At 35.1% G+C, this 12,168-nt stretch overlaps 1 protein-coding gene across 3 annotated transcripts in view; it reads right to left on the bottom strand.

Annotated features, from left to right (window-relative positions):
• KIDINS220 (kinase D interacting substrate 220) overlaps positions 1-12,168 on the bottom strand; it is a 73,744-nt gene that overhangs the window by 47,043 nt on the left and 14,533 nt on the right. For all 3 annotated transcript variants that reach the window (XM_086875892.1, XM_086875893.1, XM_086875894.1), the window contains exons 6-15: positions 11,203-11,304; positions 10,678-10,776; positions 9,566-9,763; positions 7,538-7,636; positions 5,105-5,203; positions 4,343-4,441; positions 3,207-3,384; positions 2,554-2,718; positions 1,026-1,205; positions 511-676 (exon numbers count right to left, since the gene is read on the bottom strand). In XM_086875892.1, the coding sequence (XP_086732018.1) occupies positions 511-676; positions 1,026-1,205; positions 2,554-2,718; positions 3,207-3,384; positions 4,343-4,441; positions 5,105-5,203; positions 7,538-7,636; positions 9,566-9,763; positions 10,678-10,776; positions 11,203-11,304 (1,385 nt within the window). The remainder of the gene's footprint in view (positions 1-510; positions 677-1,025; positions 1,206-2,553; positions 2,719-3,206; positions 3,385-4,342; positions 4,442-5,104; positions 5,204-7,537; positions 7,637-9,565; positions 9,764-10,677; positions 10,777-11,202; positions 11,305-12,168) is intronic.

Raw genomic sequence — 12,168 nt, 5'->3', positions numbered from 1 at the left:
TCACATAAAAGCACCATGAGGTTAAAATAGAAGTTTTTAAACGACAGAAGTAAATGAAATTCTCAAACACACAGCATAAATTTTCTTGATTTTAGATAAACTAGAAGCTTTGAACAATCTGACGTTCTGCTTACACAGAGGAAAAAAAACCTCAAACCTTAACAGAAGTCATCAGTGGAACAAGAATTAAACATACATAATACACAATTATACCAGCTATACCAGAAAATTCTTATTTTATCTTGTATGAATTTTCATTAATACAATAGCCAAAACCCCTAATCCTAAAAATCACTAACTTTCACCAACTTTGGCAGACAGTTTTTCCTGAAAACACTACTATCTTCTTCACACTGAAAAGCTGATGATCTTCTAGGGTTACTGTTTTTCAAACAGGAATCTCAACAACTTTTCACATGAAGCTAAACATGCATATTAATATGCACAGTTTGAGAAGTATCAGAGTGAGCCTGACTGATTACTCAAGAGTAAATAAACAAAATAACTAACCTGACAGGTAAAGCTTTAGTGGTTTGCTCTGGTAGTTCTGGTGGGTTCACAAACATGAGTTTGAGAAGCAATTCTAAATATCCAACATGTCTTGCCAGCCTTGTACTTAACACCCAGGCCCAGTTCCATCTCTCCCCTTCTCTCCGGCCACCAAAGTAAATTACAGCTAAAATATTAAAAAGATGTTATAGTTTCAATTCAGTCAACATTGACAGCTGAAAGAATCATGAAATTGATCAGATAAAGCATGGAGTTCTGTAAAAAAAAGTTATGAACTTTTAGCAGTTAGAGTAAAAATGAGAAGGGTAAGAGTAACACAACAAAATTAATAAAATCCTTCTTTGTTCTCAAGAATGCACTCTCAAAAATTACATGCAAAACGAAGGGTACAAAGGGGTCTTACTGTCTACAAAACCATTTACTATTTTTTTCTGAATGGCAAAGCATATCTATCTATGAAGCAATATTTAATTCCAGAAACAGATTAAAACCATTAAATTCCATATAAGACTTACTAAAGAAAATGTAGAGAACAGCTAATAAGCTGAGTGACACTGCTATTCCAAGTTTTGCGTCCACTGTGAAAGCAAGCAACAAACCCAAACCTCCACACAGCAAAAGTGTGAGGAATACAATAAGCCAGGAGAACTGGAACAGAGGTTCAATCTGCTGTCCTGCAAAAGTCTTCATTTCATCTAAAACAAAAAGACAAAGACCAGTTAACACACGAATTCACTCAAGAACAGATCATTTTTAGAAGAATTTTTTCATCAGACCATATAACTTATCCTGATTATTGATCTAAAAAAAAGACAAGGATGCATGAATTCTTCAAACATTAGTGCAATACCCTAAGTTTTCATCCGTGCAATGAATGTAAACATCGAAATACACAATACTCACGTTCTTTGCTGCAGATTTTCTACTTTTGAAACTATATTAAAAGTCATGCCATTTCCTGTCCTCCTTCAAAAGTGTAAAACATATTTTATGACACTAAGAAAAATAAATCCATTGTATCTGTCAAAAAAACCCCACCTAACCCCCAAAATCTCAACCACTGAAGCATGGACTGTGTTCTTCAAATAGTCATATATAAGAGTAGAATGTGAAGGCTGCAGTATTATTTCTGTTTGTTGATTCTTACTTACTAAAACAGGAATTCCTGAAGGAACTTATTTAGGTTCTACAGAATAAGAAATAATAGATACACAAGGAATAAAATATACACAACCCAGAATGAAAACAGGAAAGAGGAACAGGAAGAAAACACTGAGTAAGAGCTCATCAGCAATAAATATTACAGTCAAAATATACACGTTTTTTGTTTATGACATGGAACATGAGGTGAAAAAAATTAATGCAGAGATCCCATTTTGTCTAATAAAGAAATCACCAAAAGTAAGAAACACCAAAACCATTTTGAATTATATTGAAACATCTCAGAAAAACAACCACTATAAGAAAATGCTAAAACTAAGTAAGATGCCTATTTCCACCAGGAAAAATATTCATTTATTTCATATGCTGCATTTGCCTTCCTCTGTCATTTTAGAAAGTTCAAAAAAACTCAAAAGTAAGAAGGAGGAGAGGGGAAGAAAACTAGATGCAAAGAACATACACTGCAGAGAATAAAATATTAATAGCTTGATAATTGTTCTTAACCAATAAAAATAAAAAGACACATAGGATGCACAATAAAAAATACTGCAGCAGAAGAAGTCTGAACCTGATCTGACACACAAATGGGCCCAGAAAGGCATATTTTGGCAGCCAGAGTTTCTGCAGTACCTAAAGGGTAGATTCACTGCTGCAGGAAACTCACAGGAAAATGGACAAAGCACTTAAAGACTGCCTTGACATTGTATAAATGAACAAAACAATCTATGGATGAACTGACCACAGTAAAATTTAAATCCTTTCATCATAGAAACATGAGACCAGATACAACATTACATGGACCAACAACCCTCACAAAAACTAGTATGTGATGCTTTTCACAGGTAGATTGGAAGCATTGAAAAGACTAAACCTAGTTTTTACCTTCCAGTTTCTTGAGCAGGAAAGATTTTCCACTTCCCCACTGTGCATACAAGCCTACACAGATGGGTGGCTGCATGGTTGGTTCACTCAGAATATCAGCCAAAGCGCTGCTGTACAGATCATAGCCCAGCATGTCACCGTCAGATTCCGTGGGAGACAAGTGTCCTGCAACACAAATACCATGCTACACAACTTTGCTCTAAGAGAGCTCTTCAATATGACAATTTTCATACATAAAGGCATAACACATTCACACATACTTGTATACATACTCCTGCCATGTAACAGCTCTTCAAAGGAATTTTAAATCATCCACATAAATGATACATAATTATCACAACTATTAAAGCCTCAAGATCCCAAACCACAGGAAGTCAGAGAAAGTAATTCCTACAAGCAAGATCCAAATAAAAACAAAGTGATCAACAGAAGTCACAGAGTATCCAACATCTAAAGCCAAAATAAAAGGTACATTTGACCTTGCCAGGCTTTTAGAGTAATGGGGCTTTTTGCCAACTGATTGTTTGTAAGCCTTCTCACTAGATGCAACATTAAAACATTAAAAAATCTGTAGCCACAGATACACTTCACCAATTGAATAAACTGAATTGTCAATATATGAGTGATTAAAAAAACCCCAAACTTATACTTACTGGCACCAAAGATCTGCGTTAAAATACTCTTCTGGTGGCTACAGTCAATATTGTAAGGGGTTTCTCCTGTCTTGTTGGGTCTATAAAGCAATCGACCATCTTTTGGATTTCTTAAGAGTAATTCAGCAAGTTTACGGCTTCTTCCGCGAATGGCAATGTGAAGTGGAGTATCTCCTTTCTGCAATTAAGTAAAAAGCTAGTAATATCTAACATGAATTCCTAAGATTATGGACAGACCATATGTTCAACATTGTTTCAGAAGCATTATTTCCCTGAAATCAATCTTAGGGCACTTTCACAAGCATCAGTGCCTTACAGCAAGCATTTTTCCCTTTGAAAAAGCATTACAAATGTTTCAGAGAAGACATGTGAAAAAGCAGTTCTTAGAACACTAAACCTCAGACATGGCCTTCTTTCTTAAATGCCTATATTAATATGCTAAAGTCCATGAAAGCTGTAGTCTCTGTGTAGAAACAAATGTCTACAGGCAAACTCAGAGACTTGTTTGGAACAAGAGATGGCGCTTGTTAGAATTGTTTCAGTGTCTGCTCAGACTTCCCCAAAAACTTCCCAGTAAAAGCTTTCTTATTGCATCAAATCAATATTATGATTTAGTCACCCTAAATATAATAGTAAGAGATTTAAAAAATACTAAATAAATGTTCCTGTACTTAAAAGGTTTGCAGTCAAAGTAGGTAATACATAAAAAACACAGCAATAATCAGTTGTATTTGTCCTTGGCATCCTTAAGTTAAATGTCTATTAATCAAAAATTAACATTAGTGACAAATAACCATTTTCTATGCTCTTCTTCAAGTGTACTAACAATTAGTTGCTTTCTCTGTGAAAGCTTTATTCCTTGCCTGGATGTTTTTTTCAAGTTAAGAGCACCCTAATACAAAACAAACCAAAACCCAACAATATACTAATGGTGGAAACAAATTTACACTTAATTGTTCTGATCTATTTTATTATTAAACATATGGGAGACTAAGAATTTAAGTCTTATGGTCTATTTAATTATTAAGCATATGAAAAGCTCTCTTTCTGTATTAGCCTCAACAGCTCTCTCCAAAATCCTGCTGCAAAACTAAAATGATTAAATATACTAAAGTAAACAAACAAGTATTCTTTACCTTGTCTACAGCAGAGACCTTAGCTCCTTTATCCAGAAGAAGCTCTACTATTTCAATATTTCTCATCTTAGTTGCCTTTATAAGTGGTGTTTCTCCATCCTAAAATGGAAAAGTAGGACTAATATCAAGATCTCTCTATGCCCAAAACCAAGAAAAAATATAGTGATTGGGTAAAAAATTAAAACAAAAAAATTAAGATAATTAAAATTAAATATGCTACTGTGCATGCAACAACACTTCAGCACCTATGTCTGTGAAAAAGTACCCCAGACCCAGTTTTCTAGATTGATTAGAATCAAAGAACAAAATACATTTCTGTCAATAATAGTGTCAAATAGAGAAAGACAAAATTGAGATTTAATACAAGATATTTGAAAATATTTCATTCATTGAATGCAAATTACTTCTCTTATTCTTCCCCTTACTGCTGCACATGCCTGAACTCATGCCTAGTAATATCAGAAACCTCTTTCCCCAGTTTTCAGTAGCACCTGCTCTTTACTCCTTATTCCTGGTCATGTCAGTGATGCTGAGCTAAAGAATCCACATGTTCCCTGCTATCAAGGATTTAACAGCAAATCATATTTATCAACAGAGAGAACATTACTACTGCTGAGAAGCCTTATTTAAAAAAAAATATAACCGTGTTCAACATAACAACACTTAACAAAAACTGAATTTGGTATGATCTTCACATCACATAAGAGCTGAGGAAAGAACAGATGTTAAAAAAAGCAATTCACTTAAAATTCTAATTGTTACCTTGGTACATGTCTCAGTATCAGGGTTGCATTGCAAGATATCCCTCACCATTGTAGCATTTCCTTTTTCAACTGCCCAATATAAAGCAGTTTTATTATCCTAAAAAAAAATAAAAAAATTATTAAACACTAACAGTATTTTCATTTAGTTGGATTAATTTCCAAAACAGTATTTAAAGAACAATCGTTATATATTGAAAATTGCATGTAATACAGCAATTTTTAGTACAGCTCAAGGCAAAGGGAAAGGTCAACAAATCTAATTGGCACCACAGTAGAATTTAGAGGGGAGGATGAAAATTTGGCTAGGGAATATAAATCTATTTTGAAAACCTTTGTGAAATATACTAAAAGTTTTAACAATCCAAGCAGACTAAACCTGTCTCAAAAAAGTTTCCGAAACTTCATGTAAATATTCAATTCTAACTCAAATATAGAAATTACCTAATGAAATAAAGCAACTGTTATTTCAGAGGCCATGCAAGCTGTGAAGCTGTAAAAGTAGATGGACAAGAAAGCCAACACAAAGCACCAGAATGCTGAATAGCCAGATATTTTATCAGTAAACCTGGGGGAAGGTTCATAGCTGCAAATCTGCTTCTGTCATCTTTTTTTCCCCCCAGTGATATGTGGATGTGTGCTACCCCAGAAAGTCTTCACACATGCAATCTTTCTGTAGCCTAGTGACTACACCATGACTCTTTCTGTTTGATGCATATTTGTATACAGACACTTAAGAAAAGCCTCTCAACACACACCTGCTTCTAAGCAGCAATCTCCAAGTGCCCCTTGCAGCCTTCTACCTTGCTTGCTTCTTTCATTGCAGCTCTTTCTCTTCCACTCATGGGCTTACAGCAAACTGAGTTTAAAGCCTTTCTCAACAGATTAGCAATTCCAGTCACTAAAATTTCTTTCCTCTCCAATCACTTGGGTTTCATCTTCACTGTCCTTCAGTGAGCTGTACATCAGCTACACAGCCAGGCACAGGTCTGCCAGATGTTCCCAGCTGGGTCTTTCCCCCTCCCAGAAGGGCTGAGGGAAACACCACCTGAGCCCTCATCTGCTCCAACACTCACTCTCAAAGCCTTTTAGTCATGTTTTATCTGCTGAAGGAATCCACCAGCTAGTGACCACATGAATGAATGATCGACAAGGAACACCATTGCTGCAAGGCCGGACAAGACTCAGCAATATTTCTGAAATGTCACAAATTTGGGCAGTCAACACATCTCCCCAGAACAGGTCTGGCCACCAGGCAGGTGCTGCAATGCCAAACAGCAGAGAAATTGCTCCCAGCAGGGAAGTAGCATCCATCTTCCAATTTTGATACTGCTGGTCCTAAACTATGATCTGAAGTGCAGAGCCAGAACCTTGCCCTGATGGTACTGACTCCTGCTGTGCCTCCTGTAAGGCCACAGAAGTATTCTCTATATCAAGCACTGCAAATTGCCACTCAAGCAACCTCACACTGACAGAAGTCACAAGCTTCCCTGCTACCAAGACATTGCATCCTCCTCCTGTTTCTGTATTGCTTCAGTCATAGTAAGATGTTGAAAAGCTTCAGATTTTCAAAACCCATGTCACAGCCAGAAGCTGAGACACACAGATTGCCAATGGCAGGTTAGAGGAAGAGATCCAAATGCCACTTTTTCTTGAAAATAAAAACTTGTTGGCTTCTCAGAGAGGCTCTGCAACAGCAGCAGGCATTGAACCTTTGCAGCTCTCAGTGACTAGTTAGTTTTGTGTTCAAACTTGGCAGAACACATGTGCCGACAAAGCAGTGATTGAAACAGCTTCAAGCAAAAGAAAGCAAGTTCACTGTAAATAAAACAAGTACCATGCTGAGTGAGAGAGCTTCCAGTAAAAGAGTAAAGCCTTAAGTAGAAGAGTAAATACCTTAATCTATCTAAAACCTTAAAAGAACAAAAAAGAAAGAAGGGCTAGGTAGAAAACATGGAAAGCACTGACAACAGTGTTAACAGAAAGCAACACAAAGTTGGTGGAGACAAGACCCAACCAAGCACAGTGACAGAAACACTCTTACAACAGATATAATCTCAGGTGCATCACATTTCATTGATATTCTATTTAAAATATTATTAAAATCATTCTATTAAGTATCTTTTAAGGTATGTCATTATTTTAAACATATTCAGAAGTGCAGATGAAGTAAATTCAGTTTACAACTTTTTCTTTTCAACCATTATACAATTAACTCACTGTGCTTAACAAGCTGTTACAATTATGTGTATCTTATATCTTAAAACCCGCACAGCAACATGATGTATTTTACTGTTTGATGGAACTTGAGCTTCCTACAGAGTAGACAGAGCAGACTTTAAAGCCCTGTTTTCAGGAACACAGTACAATTGTTTGGTATACAAATTCATGTCCTATTTAAGAATTACTCTAATATTTACACTGTTGTACTTACCTGACCTCTGATATCTATATCAGCATATTTATGGAGCAGGGCCCTCACAATTTCAACGTGACCACCTCTAACAGCCCCAATCAACACTGTATCTCCACTCTAAAAAAAATTGTGAAAGAATATTGAACATTAATTAATATTATTTACTAAAAAGAAGTGCAACAGAAAATGGATTATAGCTTGCAAATATACACTATGACTATTCACATTAATAAATCTCCACTCATTTAAAAAAAAAAAAAAAGATACAAAAATGAAAACTCTCTCTGAAAAAATGAGTATATAATAGAAAAAATTCTGGACTTTTTTTTTTTTTATTCAATTGTTCAGTAAAACACTCCATAAATAGGTCTAGCTTAAACCACTATCCTAAAAAAAACAGCATAAATTAATAATAAATATGAAAAAAACCAGTTGTTTTCTGTTAATAGGAAGACCAAACACTCATAGTAATAACCACTTACAATCAGACAAGAATATCGTCTGTCTCCTTGAGACGTTTCACAGCTGACAAAAGCTCTTCAAGAATTTTGATTAAATTTATCTCTATTTTGTGCAGATTTGACTGCTATCTTGTTTACATACACTATGCTATTATAAAGAAAAAAAACAAAAGGCTGATTTTATCTCAGATCAAAATAAAAAATATTTTGGTGTGGTAAATGGAGCTGTATATACATAAAACAAAGTTAGAATTGTGCTTAAGGCTTCTGATTTTAACACACTTAAGGACATGCCAAAATTCCAGAAATTACCTTATACTCCTGAAACTGCCTAGTACGTCTTTTATGATGAAACAAGAAAAATAGATAAAAGTACAGCAAAACAACAGGTGCAGAAATCAGAGAGCTCAGCTTAGAGTAGGAAATGCCCCATCAATCAAATCTTGGTTTGGCTGCAAATCAAGAAATTTTCTTTATCAAAACCTACTCTAGCATCTGAAACTAAGAGTACTCATTGTTAGGTGTATTTTTGGAATGCAGTCAGCTGTGCTGAAAGCTGTAATTTCTCCTTCCTGAAAGCACAGAAATGCAGACCATTGCAGAACATTGTGGCAGAAGAGGTGCTAAGAGGGATTGCAACGTATTTTCTTAAAAATTTTTAAAGTTTGCTTTGATATGTGCCTGAGGTCAAATTTTTTGTTGGCATGCAGCACTGTAGCTCAGTACACTGCCATCTGAGAAATGCACTGGCATTTGAAATACAGGAAAATGCATCCAAAATTCCTTTTAAATTTATGAGGCAAATATTAGGAAGCTTTCCTCTAGTCTCTGCAACTCCAAGCAATCCAACTTAGGGACTGGGAATGCAGCCTCAGAAACGTATCACTGCTAAGTCACTGACCTTGATAGAGACACCTAAGTTTAGGTATCTAACCAGCTACAGCCTTAAGGCTGCAGTGCTTGACCTATCTCTGACATTTCAGAAACTCCTATCAAGAGGGCACTGCAGACAGTCCAAAGCACCTGTATAAGTAACCAAATAAAATCCCAAGGTGCCAGCAAGCAGATTCACACTCTGGGCACTGTTCATGTCACATCTCTACCGAGCAATGCATGTATGGGTCACGCACATAGTGTTACATTTACATCTCTTAACCCAGAGCTGAAGTCTCCCTCTCATATATGCACGTTTTCTAGTAAAAAGTTTTATTGCAAAAGATGTACATGCTGAATTAAATACATCCTCCTTTACAGAATCCACAGTTTGCAGTTTTAGCAGCACTACCCCACCCCACACCTACAGATCACTTCAGTATTAGTCTAATGTTACAGGTATGTCAGATGCCCTATGGTCTCAGTTCAAGCATTTCACAGAAAAATAGTTTCAGTAGTTTATCCTTTACCTTCACACAGCAACATTTACCACCTAACATACTTCTAAAAGAGCAATACACAAAAATACCCCTAGATGGCAGAAAAATTAGAAAGCCAGAAAAACCACATATTTACAAAACTGCGTACACTGGTATTAAAACATAAACTACATATACATATAAAATGACAATTATGATGAATATTGACTCACTCTGTCAGGAATGTTCACATAAGTTCCAGCATCAAGAAGATCCTGCACAATTTCAGTATGTCCCTCCTTTGATGCAATCATCAAAGCTGTATTTCCGTCTTTATCTGTTAGGTTTACATTTGGGTTCCTTTTCAGTATTTCTTTTACTGAGTCAGTATAGCCACCCTTCACTGCTACAATAAGTGCAGTCATAGAATTCTTTAAATAAAACGAAAAGATTTTATTGTACAGTGGATACAGCAACCATCATTATATCAGCAGTTCAAATAAGAAGAGAACACTCACTGACATCATTCTTTAATCATCCAAACACTACTTCAGTTTTGTGTTTTAAAGTGCATCAAAAAACATGCTGTTTAAAAGCAAAGAAATTAACTAAGAGCAATAGTAGAGAACACTTCAAACAGAAAAAGTAAAGTTCAGGTCAGTTTATTCTGTCTCCTGAATGCCACACATATGATAAATGTTCTTGTCATATGTGAGCATAGTATTTATTACTGGAGCACCTAAGTCTACCAATACTGTTCAGAAAGAAGATTTTTGAAGAACTTCAGAAATAATTGTATGAATACCAAAAGTTTTCCTAATCTTCCACTTAACTTTTAATGGATTTTTTTTTATTTTGACAAGCAATTTAAATGTAATCTGTTTTATTTAAAAACAATATGCAGCTGAAACTTCTGAAAAAAATTCGAATTCTGAAAAGTTGCAGTCACCATTATTAATTTCAAAAGATGATTTGTGCTTGATTTACTTTTCAAATGGCACTGAGGAATAAGATATTTGATGTATCAAGCTTGTATACTGAATGAATTTTGATAACATTAACCTTCAGATAACACTTACCTAAATTAGTTTATGGTCATTAAAATTTACACTTAACATACCAGTGTGTCCACTGTCAATACAACTCCCTAGTTACATCATAGTTTAGTAAAAGGCACAAAGAAATTTCAGTAACTTTCATTGCAGTCTGCAAATAGCTGGAAAGCAAAACACTCCAACACCAACATTTCATCTTGTTTCATGTATTTCTTGGTCTTTGTATTATTAAAAAAACAAACAAAAAGGATACACAGATGTACTTATCACTGGAAAATGCAGTTACTTACAGCTCCTTCTTGATCAACATCAGCTCCCATCTGCAGCAGGTATTTCACACACTCCAAATGACCTTTCCTTGCTGCCCAAACCAGTGGGGTGGTTCCATACTGAGAGAACATTCATGTTTTATCATATTGCTTTCTGCATTTAGTATCACATAAAATCTAGTATTTATCCTATATTTCATTGCTTTAGTTTTTGCAAAAACGTAATTTGGTCTTGTGAATTGACACAAGCATTTGTAAAGCCACTTCAACTTTTCTTTTGTAGATAGCTGTAAGAACTATTTTTCTATACAGCCTAGGATAGCAAGGTTTCCAAGAGCTCAGAAAATAGAAATATGTTCATAACCATCTTGAGCATACTATTGAAAAAACTCTTTCAAGCATAACGAATTACTCTAGCACGCTAATTCTAATCTTACGGATAAAATATAAAAGCAAGTGCTTTTCTAATCAAGAAACCATAAATTCCCTTTTACAATAAATTTATCAAACATTACAGAAATTAAATGTTATATAGGTATAACTTACTTTGTCAGAGCAGTTCACTTTAGCTCCATGCTGCAGTAAGAGATGGACTATATCTGAGTGGCCACGTCCCGCTGCCCAAATAATTGGATAAACACTGTATTGCTTAGAATTAAAAAACAAATAAATAATTATAGCCTTATGTACTTTAATTATTTTACATCAGCAAAACAAGTCTCAAGAGAAGTTAAAGCCATAGAAGAATGAATATACAGAAGTAAATCCAACTACATTATCAATAATTGTTATCTAGTGCATTATCTCAATGGTATTTAGGAAGAATCCACTGTTTTGAATCAGTTTTGATTTATAACTCTTTAAACAAGGGTTGTAAATTCAGGTGCTCATATTAACAGGAACATTTGTAAGGTAGAAAGGAAGCAACAGACAGCTATGCAATATCCCTAAGTAATCAGGACTGCAGAGGAGTTATGCCATGCACAACAGACACTGCAGATACCAGAGAGAAAATCAGCCATCACAAAGGTTGCTCTGGCCTCTGGGATTCCCTCTTCATTGTTCATTGCCTCAAACAGCAGAGAACTGACAGTATAAATAAGCTGTTCAGTGCCTACACTTTTGTAGAAAATGCTTATAAAATGAACTAAAATCTCAAAATCTTATGGTTATTTTATTCTCCAACATGAATGGTGTATGTTCATACTAGCTAAACTATTATGAAACAATTAAAGCAAATTATGGTTTCTAAATTGCACACATTAGTTACTCCATTAAGTTCTACAGATGCAGAAAAATGGCAGTTGTTATACAAGTAACATTAGATACACTACTTATCTTCTCTATTATTTCTCCTCCTGATAATTTGAATCTCAGTATGCGCTGCACACCCATTTGCTTCAATTAAAAAAATTCAAAATTATTAAAAAAGCCAGTGGCAATCACACAGATTATTAAAGCAAGCCCTTTATAAAGTACAGCAATTAATGGCATACTCCAAGAAGTGCAAAA

Source organism: Cyanistes caeruleus, chromosome 2 (assembly GCF_971803275.1).
Source record: "Cyanistes caeruleus chromosome 2, bCyaCae1.hap1.1, whole genome shotgun sequence".
NCBI classification, from domain to species: domain Eukaryota; kingdom Metazoa; phylum Chordata; class Aves; order Passeriformes; family Paridae; genus Cyanistes; species Cyanistes caeruleus.
This window is presented reverse-complemented; position numbering and strand designations above follow the sequence as displayed.